This window comes from Theropithecus gelada, chromosome 11, assembly GCF_003255815.1.
Source record: "Theropithecus gelada isolate Dixy chromosome 11, Tgel_1.0, whole genome shotgun sequence".
Taxonomy (NCBI): Eukaryota; Metazoa; Chordata; class Mammalia; order Primates; family Cercopithecidae; genus Theropithecus; species Theropithecus gelada.
This window is the reverse complement of record NC_037679.1, coordinates 110,637,813-110,658,087: the sequence shown is the minus strand read 5'-3', so window position 1 is coordinate 110,658,087 and position 20,275 is coordinate 110,637,813. Positions and strand designations below refer to the sequence as shown.

The following is a 20,275-nucleotide window of genomic DNA, read 5'->3' as shown; positions in this document are numbered from 1 at the left end:
GGACTTGCGGAGCAGCGACTTCAGAGAGTTCATGAATGGAAGTCACAGAGAGACCAGCAACTGCAGCCACCTCCAGACATTTCTTAAAGGTTGTGTGCTTTTCCAGGGTATGATGGTAGCAGTTTGATTCTCTTGCTTTTATTTTAATTTCCATAATTGGTAGCTTCAGAAATGGCTTTGGAAGGCAATTTGCTTTAAATGTAGCCACCTATTCCAAAATGCCCTGGTTATTTTAGGAACCCTACCCTTTTCCTCCGGAGCCCTCTCGCTGGAGTTCTTCTTTTGGACGGGTCCAGGAGGTAGGGTCCTTCCTCAGTCGACTCCTGCAGAGGTCACATTTTGTGTGCGGGTTTGTCCCCAGCGTTTGTGAGTAGCATATGCATGTGGTTGTGCTGACTGCACTCGCAGGCTTGTAAATTTTCACCCTGGGAAATTAGCAACAAAGCCCGATCTGTCTCGTGGCTGCTTTGCACTTTCCGAGGGCGGCTGTACTTGACTGAGCTGCAGAACAGGCACACGAGAGCGAGCGAGGGAGCCAGCGAGAGAGGGAGGGAGAGAAGGAAAGAAGAGGGGAGGGGTGGGGGCGAGAGGTAAATAGTCTTAAATCGGAAGGGAGCTGCTTCTCTGTGGTCTTGACAAGCGCTGCCTGGGCTCCGCCGGCTCAGTAATAACTGAGTGACCTTTTCTTTGGCTGTATTATGTCTGGCTGGGAAGGGATTGCATTTTGCAGCTGAGAGCCGGAGCTTCCTTCAGCTCGGCTCCTCGCACGCTGCTGGGGTAAGTTGTCTTGAACCAGGACGGAGAGAGACAGCCTCGGACTGCAGTTGCCTAAAAGGAGGACACCTGTGGCTCAGATGCGGTCAACACCATTACTTGGCGGATCCTTGAGGACCTCATTATTTTAAACTTAAAAAAAATAGACATTCCCTCCCCCGTCTTTTTTTTTTTTTTTTTTCAAACAATGCTTCTTTTTGACCTTTCCCAAGGAGAAGCGCTACAAAGCAGCCACTGTGCTTACTGAACGGCCTCCCCCTGTATCGCTTAATTGAGAAGGTAAGTGCAGCAACTGTGTACACACGCGTCGGCTTATTTGTGGTGTGTGTGTCTGCGGGTGCGCGCGTGCGTGTGCGGATGTGGGTATTTTTTTCTTCCCCAGCCTCTGCTAATGAGGCATAAACTGGAGCTGCAACCCAGCTCCGCACTGCAACTTTCACTCGGGCTGCAGCTCTACTGAGACGGTTTTGTTTAAATCATGTGAGGCTTCATTATTTTTATGATGAGACATGAAATAGATGCAGGCGGAAGATGTTGATGGAAGGAGGGAGAGCGGCTGCGGCGCGGAACGTCTCAAGTACGACTCGAGTGGATAATAGTCAAAGTTCACCATGAACTGCAGTATTTCCACACCCCTGACTCCCGGGGAGAGAGGGGCAGGGAGAGTTTGGAATTAGGAAGTGTTTGCTCCCAGCCCATAGGAAAAGAATTCAGTCCTGGGTGGGTTTCCGGACCCCTCCCCCTTACTTGCTGGAATTCATGACCCCCCACTTCATAAAGAGTTGAAATTACAATCTTTTGGTCCTTGTTGACACTTCTGCCTCTCTCCACGCAGCCATAATAACAAAATGTTGTTCCTTTGCCATGGAAAAGTGGCTGTGTGTGGGGATGGGGGCGGCGGGGGGCGGGGGCGGGTAGGGGCAGAAGTAGCCAGAACAGGGAAGGTCCCTGGACCAAGGTGCCTATGTCCTAATAGGTTGAGATTCAAACTGATGCAGCACATTTTTTACGGGGACTACCCAGATTGCTGTTATGAAATACAAGTCAGATTTATGATCTTTTTCATATTGAACATGATATGCTATGCTAACGCTGCATGTGACAGTTTAATCAAATCCATTTGTTACCAGGAAGCTAAAAGGGGCCGCTGGGATTTTAGGATTACGGGCAGAGTTAGGGAAGCATGTGGCTTTGTCATTCGCCATCATTTTGCACACTGCGAGGGGCTCCGTGTGTGCGCCCTGTCTTGTCTGGCCGTCCTCATCCCTTCCCCCACCCCCTGCCGCCAATCCGACCCGCTCCCAAAGTGGCTTCACAATAGTCGGTCCTCGGCGGTGTAGGCTGCGCACCAGGTCCACACTTAAGCGAAATCAAGGAGACCCCCTTCTACTTCCACCTTTGGGCTTGGTGCTCAATGCGAAGCTGCTGCAACTCAGGCACGCCTAAGTCAACTCATGCAGAAAAAGGAGAAAAGTTTTGGTAAGGTTACAATCTATCATAGATGCACTTTGCCGGCGCTCTGCACTCTTGGCTGCTCAAAAGCCTTTCTGCTCTTCCGCTGCTTTTGTGTCTTTCTGAAAGAACCGAAATATTATTGTTGTAACTGCTTTGAAAGACTGCTGCTTAAACCAATTAATCTTGCTAGATGCAACAAATACTGCTACATTCTTTGCAAACCATCCCTGTGTGGCTGCAAAGACACAACCACAAAAGGCTGGAGCGTAAACTCCGCAAGGGATTCTTTGTTAGAGTGTATGTATGTTTCTTATTTTTTTTTTTTTATTTTGCATGTGAGCTGCATCAAAATTGAACTCAGTCTTGCAAATCTCTTGTTGGCCTTTGCCAAGCACTAGCACTTTGCTGCCATGGTAACTGTAATTAAACTGATAAGAGTGGAAAAATGTCAGTATCTCTGAGCCTTGCAGCTGCATTGGAGAAAAAGGGAATCAAATTGGTTCCCAGCTCCATTGCTCAAAAAGGGGAGGGGGGGTGAAGGGTAGGGAGGGGGGCTGGGAGTTGAAGGGGCAGAACAGAGTTAAGCAGCTCCAGTGCCTGAGATCTGGGGACATCTATTTGCATTGTTGTCCCTTAGGGGGCTGCAGCCTGTAGGGATGCTCTGGGCCAGTGAACAGAGAGAAACAAGCTTTTAGGCCCAATCCAGTTTTCCAACCTGTGTTGGGGGCTGGGAAGAGGATGAAGATGGGCAGGAGGAAAATCTTTTGTCTGTTGCCTCTTGGCAATCGAATGGCCATGTTGGCCAAATTCTTTTAATCTGTGTCAATGCTCCCAGCTGCAGAACCTGCATTCCCATTTTAGCATCTTTCTGAAGCACCTCATCTCTTCCAATCCCCTTCATGTATTCCCTCTTCCTCTTTCCTCTCCCAAATTGTTCTCTGTGAATTTCCCGACAGGGACAAAAATGTTTTCTATTCACTCTGTGTAGTTAGTCCAAAAATGTAAGACTGTGTCTAAGGGCTGCAAATCTTTCATTATTATTATTATTATTTTTTAAACCCCTGTGTGTTGTGGAGTTGTGGTTACTTTGTTGTGTTAACTACTGAAGCTGAGACTGTGCGGATGAATGGCACAGAACAAGGGAACATAATGGAGGCAATCAACCGTTAGGCCGCCTCACAATGCAATCCAGGCAATTAAAAGCTCACCAGAGTTTAAATGAAATGGTTCTACTTATTTCTGCACACCACACTGCACAGGCTATTATTTATGTCTTTTTTTTAATTATGATTTCCCTTAAACTGTCAAATAACTCAGAATGGCAGGGTCTCAGAGGCAATAAGAATTTCCCTCAGAACAATTTACATGCCAATCTAAAACTAGTTATGAGTTCTGATGTGCTATGAGCAACTTGTGAAATGTTTCTTAGCTAAGAACACATAACTCTACCCAGACATGTTCTTCCGGAAGAAGAGGGGAGGCCGCGGACTGCTTTATGCCTTTTAAGTACACGGTAACATGGTGACTACAAAATAGTTCTTCCGCTACAATTGTTAACTTGCATGGAATTCAAGGGATTCCATTTTCAAGAGAAATGCCATGACGTTCTCTAAAAGAAGGTACCAGGATGGAGTGTAAAATATCAAACTCCTTTTATGCCTAAGGCCAAACAGAATGTAAGAGTTTCAAATATTAATTGGCCTCTGAGTGCTAACATTTCGTGAAGACAAGTAGGGTAGTGTTCCTTGTGCCAAATGTTGGTATCCCCTGTCTTGGTTGCAAAGCATTTTGAATAAAGTAACTGACCTTGTATGCTTGATGGTAGAAACACAACTATGGGAAATACAGCTTAGCTGCTACTAAGAAGGTTTTGCTGGGATTTTTTTTTTTTTTTGATTTTTCATCTTTGAGACTTGTGATAAATAAAAATAATAGCCTTATAAATTTAATAGAATGGCCATTAATTAGGATGGCTTAATTAGAATGGCTTCTCTTAATATTTATTATCTAGATGTTTTCAGTAACACCATCCAGAATTTCACTGAGTAAATCAAAACTTCCCCCTCCCCACAGATATATGGTTAATAGGCACTTGGGTCTGTTGTTCACTGTAATTAATGTGATTCATTCCTTGTGGAACCTTGCTAGAAGAGGATAACTAGTTCTGATCAAAGAAACTTCATTTGTTAGAAGTTCTAGAGAGTGAGATTTAGCAGAGCTATCAAGGGTTATGATTAATCTGCACTAGGCCCTTAGCTCCTTCAAAGGAAAGGAACAGAAAGCAGGCTATAGGGATACCACCTGCTCTTCTTACAAATCCAGCTGTTAGTCTGCAGCTCCGGTGACTACAGCTATGCTTATGATGCAGAAAGAAAGAACAGCTACTCTGCTTTATATCCTGCCATTCCCTACACAACTCTACCAGACAAGTTATTTTCTAATGAAAGTTCAACATCCTAACAATATTTTGTGCAACTCATGTATTATTTGTAGTTAGAAAAGTTACTCTGCTCTGCGGATGCCTTGATGTCTCTCACCAGTGCGATTATTTTTTTAAAAAAAAGGTTGTGAAGGTTGTGAGGGGGGTGAAGACTTCATCATCAGGTATCAGAGGAACCTGGAGGAGGTTTAGCTGTTCTGGAGAAGGAAAATGCACAAAAATGCAGATTCTAGCTTGGCATTTCTTTTCCTATAATGCATGCACATTTTGGTGTTTTGTATCCTTCTAAATGCAAGTTTAAAACTTTATGCCTAGGAGAGCAAACATAATGCAGCAGAGGGGTCTCTGGACTGCAAGAAGGCCATTTGGCCAGAGACTACAGCGTAACTGTCTTTCAGCTTTGAGCAAGTATCTGAACCTCTCTTGGGCCTCTGTAACATAATTTGTAAAATGAGGGAATTTGGAATTGATGATGTCTGCAGTACTTTATAGTGCTTAAAATGAGTTATTTGATAAATATGAGGCACTGGATAGTTGGTCCAGCTTCTTGCTAAAGCTGGGTGTTTAATACCTAGGAAATAAGAAGACACTCAAGGTGAATATCCATTCATTCAAAAGATTTCAATCAAACTGTAAAACCCATAGAATCCAGCTGGATTCCTTATTTATGATAGATTTATATCTTTAAAATATATAAATGTGCCTATGTTTAGCATTGTATACATATAATATGTATATATTTATATAGGTATAATTGTATATATATTTAGATCTGGCCATCTATTGTTTTTTCTTTATAAAACAAATAATTTTGTATGTTTATGGTAATAAATGGTATAATCATATATTTTAGGTTTACATAAAGCCATATAGTATATAGTTAAGTAATCTGCCGTTAATATAGGTGCTGACTGATGCTTGTGAGTATAAATATTATATTTGAACACAATGAATACTTTGAAATAGCAAGGACATAGAAGGAAGTATTTGGAAGCAAGCAAGCAATACAGGATTGGTGAGCTTTTCCGGTAGCTGTTCTGTGTACTTAACTATAAACACCTCTACTGCAGAATAAGGTTAGTGTAATCCCATACCAGGTGCACTCTCCTTCCACCATCAAGCACATATCAAGTGAAATTTTTAAACAGTTAAGCAAAACTCATATTTTTACTTCTATGGACTGTGCATAGATTAATTTGTTAAATAACTTTCTTTCAGATCGTCATTTACTCACATTTTCTTTCTAAAGGAACTGCTCTATGGGGAGAATGAAGATACTATAAAATTATTTAATGTTCTTGAACTTCATATTTATAATGTCAATTTACTATGATAACATGAATTTATTATTACCACTTGGCATGCATAACTTTATGAATGATTTAATAAGCACTTGATAAAGTTTGAGACTTTTTGCTTCCAAAATTTAGTTTGATTTCAGTATAGCCCTAAACAAGAAAAGCTAGCACTCCTAGAATAAGGAAATATTAAATATTTAACTTGTTTGAGGTCTTTTGACATCTTTTTATTCGTCTAGTAGTCTCAGCTCTCTTTTTTGCTTTTGTCTTCCTTCAGGTATACAAATGCTCTCAGTCCAGCCAGACACCAAGCCGAAAGGTTGTGCTGGCTGCAACCGAAAGATCAAGGACCGGTATCTTCTAAAGGCACTGGACAAATACTGGCATGAAGACTGCCTGAAGTGTGCCTGCTGTGACTGTCGCTTGGGAGAGGTGGGCTCCACCCTGTACACTAAAGCTAATCTTATCCTTTGTCGCAGAGACTATCTGAGGTAGGAATTATCCTTGCACACCAGTGGTGACTGGATGCCTTTTAAAGTACTTTTGTAAGTGTATTTTTTGTTTGCTTGTTTCATTTCCTTACTGCCGGCTTATATTCCTAAAAGAAGTTGACCTGTCAGCCTTCAAAGCGTTGCCCTGTGTGTGTTACTCAAATTAATGCTTAAGGAACAGCCAACAAACCACAATATTTAAAGTATTTCAATTTGGCTTGCCTGCACACTCAGGCAATTGGTTATGGCACTGCCTATATTGAAACTGCCAGTTAATGTCAAGGATGTATTTGGTAGAAATCAGCATTCAGGTTGATTTATTTATTTTTGCCTTTTTTTTTTTTTTTTTTTTTTTTTTTTGGAGCTTAAGGAGGAATGGTGCTGAGCATAGCACAAAGATATTAATCAGCCATTTGGCAAAATATCTTAACTCTTTATTTTTAAAAAGTTCAACTTGAAAAAAAAAATGGACTGTGTAAGAGTTTAATTGATGCCTCTTAGTTGGACCTGAATTTATTCTTCTAAAGTTACTCAGCTCTCTTTTCTGTTTCAGGCTTGTCAGAGGAAGTCAGGTGCACATCCTTGACTAATATTTATTAATGCATTTATTGTAGAGTTTTGAAAACTTTCCCCAAGTGTAGATACATCTTCCCCCCACCCCACCCCATGACATTCTAAACGGTAATCTCAAAAATACAACTAAGCAATTGAAGTGCCTCAGACTTGCCAGTAGTTTTATGGATAATAACAAAGTAAAGACCTCCATCATTATGGGAAAATGACAGCCACTCTCCAACCTGTAAACATCTGAACGCTTTCAGGACAAGGCAGGTGTTCTTGGTTATGAAGCTATGAAGCCGACTAAAGTTTTTGTTTTCTAGCATTAAGTACTCAACACAGAACTTCTGCTGAGGAAAAATTAGTTTGCTTTTCAGACAACTTTGCGACTTACTTCAGCTGAAGATTACTTATATTAATAAAGTAGGATCTATCAAATTAGAGAAATGATATATGGCATCATTGGGGTTTTCATATTTAATACAATTAATCATTTTTCTGGTTTGACGTTAAGCGATTTATTTGGAATTTTTCCCTTATGACAAAATGTATCAATCAACGGTAACTCCTTTAGTACCTTGGTCTTTTGGTAGGTGTTTTCTAGGCAATCTGGTCCTTCTTAGTATATAATTCAGCTATTTTCAGTCAGATCCAATCTTTAGATATAAAAATATATCATTTGATTAATGATAGTTACAAGAGGGTGAAAGCAGTACTGTTTATCAGATTCTACTCTTTCTCGCTCTTAGGACGGCCTCGTCTGAGAGCCTCCTGACTAATTATGACCACTTGTTACTACTTCTCTGTGTTCCAAGTGCGTAAAACACATGCAAGGTGCCAACAATGAGAAGTCACTCTCTCCAGCCAGGATTTCCCTCATTGTGTTGGCACAACTAATCAAAATTAATGTATAATGTTCATTCTTTTAGAACTCTCCAGTCTTTGAACTCTTCTCTTTGAAATAAAAATTTCTCTTCTGCTCGTTGTGAATTAGAGCCTCATTTCCACATAAAGCATTTGTATTTGCTTTTAGTGATTTAATACTGCTTTTTAGTTTGCTTCATCGGTACTAACCAATAGTCATAGCTTTTTGACTCCTTTTGACTTTTACATTTGTAATTTCAGTATCTCAAGTGGATTTATGTTACCATTTCAAATAAGGAATTTATATAGCCCAGGCAATGTTAAGCTTTTTTAATAAACCAAAGGACAAAAATTAAGTAAACTGGAAAGAATGTCCACTGAAATATCTGGGGTTTTTGAAAACCAAAAATAAAAATTTGCCAAGGAAATACCTATATTGTGAGTATAACATGCTTTGTAGCTGTCAGCATAGTATTGAGCAGAGACAGTAATCTTAGACTTGTTTTATTTTTCCTTGTGGTAGTAAAAATGTATGATTTTAAACTGGTATTTAATAGTCTCAAGTGTTTTGCTAAAATGCATTTATCAAAAATAGTTTTCATATCAGAAGTTTTTATATCTCTATAAGAGTGTATGTGGCTTTTTGTAGAATAACTTTTAGTTACCCTCTGATAGGCTCAAACTTTTAATGCTAGTTAACTTATTAAACATATATAATATTATTTCAAATATAAACTCTGGTCCTGATTGCCAATATATTCATTTCTCAGAGTACAATTTCCTCTTAAATTGGTCATTACCACATTAATGGCCAGTTGTTATGTTAACAGCCTAAGGGTTGTTAACATTTCAAACTAAGTTGTTAACAGCAATCTTATCCCTTATTTAAACTGAAGGTTTGTTGTATATAATGTGACTTATTTGGCAACTTCATCAACACTTAAAATTGCAGAAGTGAAATGGAGAATTGGTGTGTGTAAAACACTGTGTTACGTGTTACAGATTATGCCGCAGATGTGGTATTTAGTTTTATGTGGAAAGCATGTGTCTCAGTGAAATTGTGTAGATGTTCAACAGCATATGTCTCTGACTGGCAAATTAAAATAGTCTGATTCTGTATGTTAAATCAACAAATACAGTCAAGCAGATTTTATTTACAAATTAATTTCTTTGATTATGTATAAATAGTTGTCCAAAAATGTTTATTAAATGCTTACTGTATGAGAGGCATGATATCAGGCAATGGGTGAAATTAGCTAAAGGAAAAAGGGAGGTACACCTAAAATTTTTCCTATCTAATTATTTATTTAATTACATAGAATCTGTAATATAATCAGTGAACAAGTAATATTCTGTGGTTAGTTTCCTGAGCTTTAAAAGTAATTTTTCTCATTTTCCTCCAAATTCAGCATACTTTAAGTTCTATTTTAAAAGTTGTTTTATTTTTGGCCCTTGGATATTATGTAATTTCTCTGAGGCACGAAACTGAACATAAATAGCTTACGTATTTATATTTCATGTCTAAATTATTAAGAACATAAGTAAGAATAAGGAAAGTAATAAAATAGTAATTTGCCTGTCCACATAAATTGTTGGTTACAAGTATTGTCCTGGGCCAGATAATTTTTTACATACAGTGAAAAGTAAAATATTTTTGCCAATTACATCTAGCTTCTTAATACACTTCTCCCTCCATAAACAGAAAGAAACATTTCTAATTATGAGCAGTGAGTCTTAAAGATTTGTGTTTTATTTGTGTTACTTGGAGTAGTGATAATGATGATGTGACTTGTAAGTTCTTTGAATGATGATTTGAGATATTAAATAATATGAAAATATAATAATTTAGACTGTAAGATATTTTCTTAAGGGTTATAGAAACTATTATTATGGAAAATTTGATGTCTTTCCATTTATTTCTCCTTTATGGCACTAGTAGCTATATTTAAGAGAAAAAGAAAAGAAAAATCTTCCACGGTTTGTACACTAAGTATCAAATCTTAACAGTGGAATTTTTTTCACTTTCCAGAACTGGACTGGCATATCATTCATTTAGCTGTGGAACATAAAATGTACATATCTGATGAGGCAGAATTTGCCCATTTGTGGGATTGCTTTCCTCCTTTGGAAACTCATTAGCTAAAGAAAGAGAAGGACTGACTTTTTAAAACTTCCTCTAACATGTTTCTGACTGAAATTATGAAGTCTACCCAGTCAATATTTATATGCCAGGCAGAACAAGAAATGTATCTGTTAAAAATCTATCCAATGCATTTATAATTATTTTTATTTTTTAAAGATTAACTTATGACAAATTAGATATGGAAGTGTCTTTGTACTTTAAGTTGGAGCTTAAAATTGATACTGTCTACAGTAGATTAAAAATGACTGTGTAAAAATAGCAAAGTTTTAGTGATGATGTTTAAGGACTCTTATCACTGCGATCTATCAGCCTTATTTCAGTTTGAAAAATAGGAATAAAGTAGCCAGCCAATACATAATCAGCATTTTAGAATTAGGAATTCTACACGCTTTTATTTAATGTTTTGCAGCAAGCATTAAATAGAACTAGGAGAAATACCAAAATACTTTCTTTTTCAACTTGAAGGCAATAAAGGATGTCAGAGTATAACCAGAATTCAACTTCTGGGCAATTTTTTGTTGTTCTTTCTTTGAACCTGCAACTTTTTGTGACATGCTTTAAGCATTAAGTTGATGTAGGCTGTATGTGTCTTGTATCTCTATGAATGATATCTTGCCAGAATTTATTCAAAGCTGTTTGCTGTGGTATGTGCCATGGAAGCTGCTTATAGCTTTTCCTATATAAGAAGCTGTAAAATGTCTTATATAAAATTTAATGCAATTTGCTATTTTTATATGTGAGGATGATTTGTTTAAAATGAAACTACTGGGAAAGAGTGATGCTTCATGCTTCACCATAGTTGCTAATTAACTAAAATGATTTGAAGCTTGCTATGCTGACTACAAATTTTATATGCTTTAATATAATAATATAATAACTCTAAAAGAGAAAATAAAAATAAAATGCCACATAGAGTGTAAATCTAGCTGTAACTTTATCTCACACTGATCAAACCTAGTGCTTCTAAATTTTTATGTAAGGTCAACTTTAAATTGGTACATAATTATAAGTGTGAAGGTAAATAGGAATATGTTGTTAATATTGTTTTATCTGGCAATTTATAACACAGATGCTTTTTTAATGTTGGAAACAATATTCATTCTTTTTCCTTTCATTGTCATCTTTTTAATATTAATCATTTGGAAGTATTTTTGCAGGAAAGCAATGTATTCTTATTTGAAAAATCACTTTTTACTGTTCTAAATTCTGAAAGCATAAGCTTTTCTATCAAATGGAATTCTACAAATAAGTTTCATTTCTGTAAGCTTCATTTGAGCTTTTAAACACTATATTATTGTTATAATTTTTATCATATTTAAATGTCTAAGTTAATTTTAGTATTATGAAATATTTTCACATATGAGCATAGTGAACTCCATATCTGTTAAAAAATACTGTTATATTGCTTATAAATTATCTTATTTGCAGCTTTATAAAAAGTTACAATTTTAAGTTCATTTTTCCCTTTATTGTAGAAAAGCATTATAGAATTCTGTTTTAAACATTTTAGTGTTTATACTACTCCTGAACCAATACAAATCAGGAGTGATAATTTTTTTTTATAATACTTCAGAACAGTGCCCCTCACTCTGGAAAATATTAGGTGGATCCACACTAGACTTCCTGAGCAACAACTGCCCCCAAACGACTTCTATTAAAAATATTTACTGCACACACAGAATTTCTTCTCATTGGTAAATTCATCTACAATATCTTTCTATCCTTAATTCTATAATGCATTCATTTTCAGTAAATGAGTATTTACTAATATAATTATTTTGGTTATGTGGCTTTTTGTTTTAGTTTGTTTTGTAGACTTGAGCTATTTTCACTGGAAATTTCACCACCCCCCAGAGTATTAAAAATGTTTTATAATGTTTCTATATCTTTACAGTTTTTTATCTTTTAATAAGTATGAAATATTTCAGTCAGGATAGTTTTTACACATAAGATGGATAAGTTAGACATACCTGACTTAGCAGAAAAATATTCTGTTTCTACAAGTATATTTAGGATTAAATGCATCTGGAAAAACCTACATTTGAGAATTGCTAAAATTGCTTATTTTGCACTATATAAATACATAGAATTCTGGGAAATAATTTCTATTTTTGGTTACTCTTAGACTATATCAAAGTAAGCCAGCACTTCATTTGTAAACTCACCATTAACTTCCATTAAGTGACTAATAATAAATTTTAATGGTGTGTTTTGACTGCATAAACATAATTTGTTAAGGAATCTCATTTTTAAAATATGCTGAAAGTGGTAATTTTGTAAATGGTTTTGATGAATATATAAATTGTAGAAATGTATTATGTATTTCCGTTTTCTGCCTCACATAAAAATGAAATAGCCTAAAAAAAGAATTGCACCAACCTAAATGACCATTGCATGTCCCTTCATTACACTGTGAGGCATTGAAGTCTTATTTTGGTGTTCGGTTTGAAAACATTTTTCCAATTCATATTAGAATGTCTTCTATTATTCAAAGTCATGTACTGCATCCTCATCCCATCTTCTGAAAAAAATAGCCAATGTTTCTCACTTTATCAATAAAAAATACAATATACGAAGTGTAAATGCTGGACAAGATCTGGAAAACAAAGGGAATAAAAATAAAAGAGCAACACTTTGTTCCATTTGCTAGGTATTTTTATAAAACTGCATTTGTATTCGCCATGTCTCTATAAATGGCCTTTTTCTTTCTCTTTTATTTTTTGTTTAATTGGCTTATAAAAATTGGTTTATGTATATGATTACTTCTGCTGATACATGGCACTTCCTCTTGTTAAGCATTTGAAGAGGTGTGGATCTATATATATGTATACATGCTGCACATACAGAGATTGGAATCTAAGTAACCTTAGAATGGCCACTACCTTTTGTCATCATTGACTTTAGCCAACAAATCACCATAGCTTGGTAAGCTTTAAAACTTGTAAAATTCAAACACTTGACACCAGCTAATTCATTAGTATTGCAAACTATAGCACTCATTTATTCTTATACGATATTAATCAGTCTAAGATGTAAGATAACTTTTGTAAAACTACAGAATGCCTAAATTTATTTCCTTGTGATTTTAATGATCTAATTCTGTTTTTCTTAGCTCTGATGGAGTTTGATACTGCCTGTTCTAGTTCTGTTTTTACTATCATAATATACTTGTTTTGATGATTAACCATGTATTTCCCTTTTCAAGGTGCTTACAAGAAGCTTATTTGGAAGTAGAAGTTTATACTGTGAAGCAAGAAATGTGGCACTTAGATTTTCATTTCTAACTTTAAAACAATTTCCCCCCTTTATTATCAGTATTAATGGATAACTTTTCTCTAAAGGAATTAGGACCTAAGCATATCCTCTTATTATAGTAATCAAACATGTTTCCTATCTTCACAAACTACATCAGCCAACTGTGCATTTGCTTGTGCCATTTTTTGCTTCTGCGCTGTATTATGAAATCTTCTTGATAAACCATTTTCTTCTCCACAGTATTTTTGTAGTTATGTAATGATTCTCTTTTCGCCGAATTCCTTTGCGCTATCATGTTAGTGTTTTCTGATGCAAAAATCTCTAGTTGTGGGCTTTACAAGTTTAAAATGAAATCACACTTGAGATGAATAATCATCTTGGAATAGTCAGATCCCTGATTTGAAGTTGGAAAATTAACATTAAGCTGCATGTATTAAGTTAGACTCTAATCAGCATGTGTTGTTATGATTCAATTTAATATTAAAAACTCTCCAACTGGGCTACTGGGAAAATAAAAGACTCTTAGGAATGGAAAGAGTATTTGCAGAAGAGCACACCAAAGCAATAATTTAAGTAAAATTGTTATTACTAATGCAGTGAGGCATCATCCACATTAAACCCATCCTATTAATAAAAAGAGAAAATCAATTTTAGTAAACATAAATATCAGATATGACAAGGACTAGTAAGCAGGCATGGAACTTCATAAAATGCACTAATCCTAATGTTTACCAGTAATCCAGATACCACAGAGAAAAAATTAATTCCTGTCTCATTTATGCTGTGGGATCCCAACAAGCAACAAGAGAGAAAAGCTAATTTTAGCTGTCATTACTTTACTCCTAGTTTCTAAAACTTTCAGAACAATGTCATGTTTTTATTTTAGCAGTTCTAACAGAGATGCATATTTACCTGTTTTTGAAATTATTTTATTCTTTTTGTTTTTAAAAGATTCTGAAATCTCTTTAGTAATTATTTTTAATTTTTTTAAAATTTTCCATCTCTAGGATAATGTTTTTTGACATACTGCTCACATTTCACCAAAAACTAGAAGAATCAAGAATGTTACATTTTAAAATACCTTACAACATGGAGCATACCACTTATTTTTTGTTTATCAACTGCTCAATAAAAATATATTCTTACCAATATCTATGTATAAAGATGGTAACATGAGTGGTTTAGTACCTGTTCCTTTACCTGGGTGGATAGGAGTAAGGGAAGTGAATGGAAAAAGCAGTCATAACTTCATGCAAGTATTCGTTTCAGTGAGCAGGTTATTTGCATTTTACAGGTGAGATGCTCACTTATACTGTGAATATAATTTTAGAGTCCATAAATATTGCATGTGAATATCCACTGAGGAACATTTGTACTTTGGGAGATACAAAGAAATTATAAGTAATTGCATTGCCTTCAAATGTATAAACCAGTATTTTCTGTGACCATTTATTAGGAAAAATATCAGAAAGGTTCTGAGCTAGAAGAATCTCTTCTTTCACAGTACACCCTTGCTGAGAGGCAGCACTGGGGTTTATGTGTGTGATTGCTTGCTTTGCTATCTCTTTAACAGTTTTACAATGAAACCTTTAGTCACTTGACAAATATTTGAGTGCCAATACTTCATTCTTATAAATAATGAATGTGAAATACTATATTTCTAATTAATTTTTTATAATACATAAAGTACAAAGTTATAAATATTTTCTTTTGTGAAGAATGAGCTATCCAGTCTGGGAAAATTGGAAAGAACTTAAGAGCAAGTTATTTTTCAAATTTTCTACACCTGATAAACATAGTCACTATTATTGTCAAATAACTAAGTAGAGTGTAGAAAGAGTTTCACTCCAATTAAGTCCCATGGAACCAATATAGAGAATGACAAGATCTTTTGGTATGATCAGGAAAGATTAGAAAAACTTCTGAAGAAGGGAGGTTATATCTGGACTTTGTAAAAATTATTTCGTAAGCCAGTGGTCCTCTTATAAAAGCTGAGCTTTGAGCTTTATGGGTTATCTTTTGGGTGCAGAGCAAGACAGACTTAGCTTGTAGCTTTCACGCTATTTGTATTATTCCATCTCTTATCACAGATATCAGTAAGTTATCAATAATTGACACCCCTTGCAAAATGCTTATCATTCCTTGTACAATGGATATCTCTTGCAAAACACTGACTCATCCCCATTCCCATTTTTTTCATTCAAGAAATGTGATTATTCTGTATATTCTAGATACTGTCAAATGCCTTGACATACAGCACTAAATAAAACACAAAAATACCTGCTCCCCTTGTAGAATTTATATTCTACTTAGGGGAAATAGATAATCAACAAGATAAGTATAGGGCATGAAGAGATGATAAACACAATGAGGAGAAAATGAAGCAGTACAAGAGGTTTGTAGAATTTTGGTTCGTGTGGAGGAGGTGCAGACAGCCTCACTGAGATGGTGGCTTGAGTAATGACCTTATGAAAGTGAAAGAGCTAGCCATGGTCATGTATGGGAAGGACATTCTGGGTTCAGGAACATCCAGTACAAAGGCCCTGAGGTGGGAGTTTTTCTCATAACATTTGAAGGACATCACAGATAGTGCAGCTGGGGTGTGTGAGAGCAGGAGGGGCGAGAATGAGGGGTAGCCACTGTGTAGGTCTATGGTATCACCTATCACTGTTGCAACCAAGAATGCCCCATATACATTTCTAAATGTCCTCTAGAAAAGTGATAATACTTCGATTTGAAAACCATTGTAAAGCCTTATTCGGTGAGGCAGTTGTGAAATCAATTTCATTTGGGATTATAGAACTCATCTGCTGAATTGAATGAGATTATTTTTCATTTATTATTTACTGGAAGTTTTTTTGAATGTCTTTTTATTTGGGCCTATTGATGACTCTGTGTGATTAAGTGATAATTGTGAAATACGAATTTGAAAATAGGCCTCTGGATTTGGTCACCTGAAAATCTGTTGCCAATCTAAGGGGGATGATATAGTCGCATGTTTGATTTTAAAGTGATGTATCTACATTCATCTATTAATATGGCAAGTGGAATATCTATACATCATAGTATTTCAATGTGAAATATAAGGAAATGCCTATATTGATGAACTAGGACTGCCAACGCAGCATTTATGAGAGTAACATCTTGGCCAAAGATGTTATCAAACTGTCCTGATCACAATGATACTGATTTTTTTTTTAATTCTTAGGTAATACAAATTGCAAAGATGGAGATTTTTTCAAAGGCCATTAATTTTCTACTCTTGAAGTCAGCTATTCTAGGTCTGAGGGGTGATTTTCTTGTCTTTTTTTCACTTTTTAAAAGTCAAGTCAAGCCCTATTTAATTGTCTTCTAGTTATAAAACATTTAAGATAACATATTTGCTCTAGTTATGATAAATGTTTCTAAATCCAGCACTTAAAGAAGATACATTAAAGACATATTATTATTTAAAACAATTTAGTGAATTACATTCTTGATGAGACAAATGTTACATGAAAGTTTGTTTATGCTTATATTTCTCACCACTAACCTAACCCACTAACCTTAATCCTAGCTCACTAATGTTAGTTTCACTTCAAGAAGAGCTAAGCATAATCCTCAAAGCCAAAAGTTTAGTATTAATTTCTATTTATAACAGTGGGATTTGTATGTACAAAGTGTCTCTTAAAAATGTTTAAGTTTAAACTTTGGGTACAAATCAAAGTTCTCGAGCTTGTATTTATATTTATAAAATGGGCTGGGATGTCTTCGTGGGTACTTGGCTAAGAAGCTATGCAAGTGTGCTTTGAATCTTACAAGGAGGTACAGGATGAATGGGTGGGCTTTCAGAAACGGTGGCATTTATACTTCATACACAAAAAATCCAACACATACTTTCCAGAAAGCTAGACAGAGATAGTAGCCAAAGAGCTTTACAAGGCTTAATTCCCACTGTGGTCTGCCTCTTGGGGGCTTTTTTCTGTTACAATTTCTAACAGTCCCCCTGTTCTTCCTGGCAGATGCTTTTCTTGTCCAGATTGAGTTGAGAAACCCATATTCCTAATCACTTTGTGATCCTCGTCTTCCAAGGCAGATCAATTGGAGCTTGATCTTAAAGAAAAGTTGCTTGATCTTGACCTGATAGTTTGCTGGGTGTTTAAATAATCTGAAATAATCTTGTCAGTGATAGTTACTAAACAAACCACTCTCTTTATGATAGAGATCATGTGCTTATTTGATTAAATATGTTACATGCTTTGTCTTCTTGGTTAGCTCTTGATTTCTGCAGCAACGTAAAAAAGATATAATTTTTCTGGAGATTTTAAATTAATTATTCTTAAATTTTTCCTTCCTAATTTATATGGAGCCTTTCATCTGCACTACAACCTAATTTTTTACTGTGAAATCATAAGTAAAAGCAAAGCCGCAAGCTGATACTGCACTCATAGTAATATGTGCAGTATATTTTAAATGTCTCACCGTGTGTTTCTCATTATTCTACTACATTAGGTATTGCCCCTCCTCCCTCAATGATCATCGGTGGCAGATAACTCATGTATTCCTATTAGGATGCATTCATCTACTGTTGTTTTAATCTTCTGTGAATATCACTTCATTAAAAAAATAAAAAGTTACATGAGTTCTTGTCACTTCCCTAATACCTTCCAAACTGGGTGAGGTTACATCTAATTCCTAGATCTTAGAGGCATGTCAGGTAGCATCATGGTGAAGTATCCAGATCTGACATCGGCCCCCTTCTGCTACACCCCAGCTTCACGTTCCTAGGCAACTTACTCAACCTCTCCAAGTCTGTTTTCTTCTCTACAAACAGGAATCCTATTCATAAAATAGTTAGGGGTGACAGTGGAACACAGTAGGGAAAGAGCGGTACACATTGGCTGATACTCCTCTGATGTCAGCTTCTGTTGTTATGAAGGGAGAATGGCACTGAGTTACGAAGATAAGGGAGAAATTAAACATGAGGAGAAGATTAAAGCAACAGATTTAGATGAGGTTTAAGAGTGATTAACAATGAAGAATATGAAAGGCTACTAGTATAATAAGATCGTTTACCAACTTTTCATGTACAAAGGAGATGGGTGGAGAAATGTCTAAATACATGCACTTTAGACTGTATGGGAAAAAATTCTCAACACTGGAGATTATTGGAATTTGGAATGGATTGTTAAATTAAGATTGTAGTGTGCTTTATATAAATTAGGATGAATTTGGATCTTTGGGAGAATTACTGAAAATTCTATTTCCTTTGTAACTGAGGTGATTTTTCTAAAATATCTTATATGCCCATGCTCTCCCTATTTTAGCTTGTAAAAGTTCTATGGCCTTGTAAAGCATTATATTTAATATTCCGTAGAGTAGAATTATATTATAAAATTTTAGGTGGTTTTAGGTTTTCTTTATAGTGTTGATTTTGCATCTTTTTCTCAGGTGGCAAGGAAATTGAATACCAACTTTTTTTACTCATATTATTTTTCACAGTGTTCTCCAAACAATTTGATTATATATATCTTTATTCTTAAAGAAATTTAAGTGCACACCTTCAATTTGTATATATTTATAAATTGTAAATACTTCATTATACATTTTAAAAATCATGAAAACAATGTTTAAAGGAAAAAGTAGAAATTGCATGGAAATGCTAATAATTTTTTAAGCATTTCTTGGAGTATTGTACCTTAAATTTGGAGAGCACTATGTCTTAGTAGGTTTTTGTTTGTTTGTTTGTTTGTTTGTTTTTGTGACGGAATTTCGCTCTTTTTGCCCAGGCTGGAGTGCAATGGCGCGATCTCGGCTCCCTGCAACCTCCGCCTTCTGAGTTCAAGCGATTCTCCTGCCTCAGCCTCTCAAGTAGCTGGTATTACAGGCATGCGCCACCATGCCTGGCTAATTTTGTATTTTTAGTAGAGACAGGGTTTCTCCTTGTTGGTCAGGCTGGTCTTGAACTCCCGACCTCAGGTGATCCACCCGCCTCGGCCTCCCAAAGTGCTGGGATTACAGGCATGAGCCACCGTGCCAGGCCTGTCTTAGCAGCTTTTTATGTTTAATTGAAAGTTGTTTGGTAATGATACTTGTGAATAAAAGGGGGAAAATGCCAAAGCTTAGGAAAGAATTCGTAAGAGAAAGACGGGGTAATTATCTGAAAGAAAGGGACTTTTTAAGCATGAATTAATATTCCTTGTTTTGTTCATTTAAAATTAAATCCAGGTTTTCTTCCAGGAGAAATGTAGCAATGCTTGTGGACTTTTTCTAATGCTATACCATAGCTACTGGCAACATTAATATGAGACAAGGTTCCTCTCGCTCTCCCTGAAACCCCCCATTCAGGACACAGTGAGATTTTAGACAGATAAATGCTAAGAGAACCCTGTGTACCAAAGGCAGTGTTTACTGCATGTAATACATATCATTGTTTGTCTCCTGTAGTGAAAAATACTTGTGTCGTGCTGTTAAAATGCACTCCTGACAGACCAGTGCTTGCTATTATAGGGTCCATCGCTTAAAAAAATGATACACTGACAGAAATACAATTTAAGAAAATTTAACACCAAGGGTAGTCAACCATGTAGGCTACTATTAAGGGGCCAAAACTCAAGGCCAGGGGTTTATTTAAAAAAAGAGGCACAGTTTATTTGCTAGTAGTAGGCAAAGTTAAAAGAAAAAAAAAATCGAACTCGACTTTCTTACTCTCCAGTCTGTAGAAAATTAATGAAAGCAACAGTTCAATAAGATTTTATTGCAGAAATGTTTAAGTGAAACATTTTAAGAATGCCTTGGAATTTTTAAACAGTTACTTACCATTTAGAAAGCTGTAACACTGCAGTGCGTAACAAATTGTTAGCATTGGATCCTAGGCACACCCAGTGATTTTCTTAAAATAGGTAGTCAGAGCTGTTTAATCTGAATCACTTTGTTCATTTCATTTTTGTGTGTGTAGCTTATGAATATATTTGAGATTGACAGGTCACCAGCAATATATTGAGATTGCTGTAATTTG

General features: G+C 35.8%; 1 protein-coding gene across 13 annotated transcripts in view; it reads left to right on the top strand.

Annotated features, from left to right (window-relative positions):
- LMO3 (LIM domain only 3) overlaps positions 1 to 20,275 on the top strand; it is a 62,498-nt gene that overhangs the window by 3,463 nt on the left and 38,760 nt on the right. For 3 of the 13 annotated variants that reach the window (XM_025400859.1, XM_025400864.1, XM_025400862.1), the window contains exons 2-3: positions 987 to 1,053; positions 6,245 to 6,458. In XM_025400859.1, coding sequence (XP_025256644.1) covers positions 6,253 to 6,458 — 206 coding nt within the window. In that variant the 5' untranslated portion in view covers positions 987 to 1,053; positions 6,245 to 6,252. Of the gene's footprint in view, positions 367 to 986; positions 1,054 to 1,141; positions 1,352 to 1,738; positions 2,254 to 4,869; positions 4,882 to 4,922; positions 5,103 to 6,243; positions 6,459 to 8,141; positions 8,235 to 20,275 lie in introns of those variants that run through there. The other 10 variants (XM_025400865.1, XM_025400856.1, XM_025400860.1 and 7 more) reach the window with 9 other exon arrangements.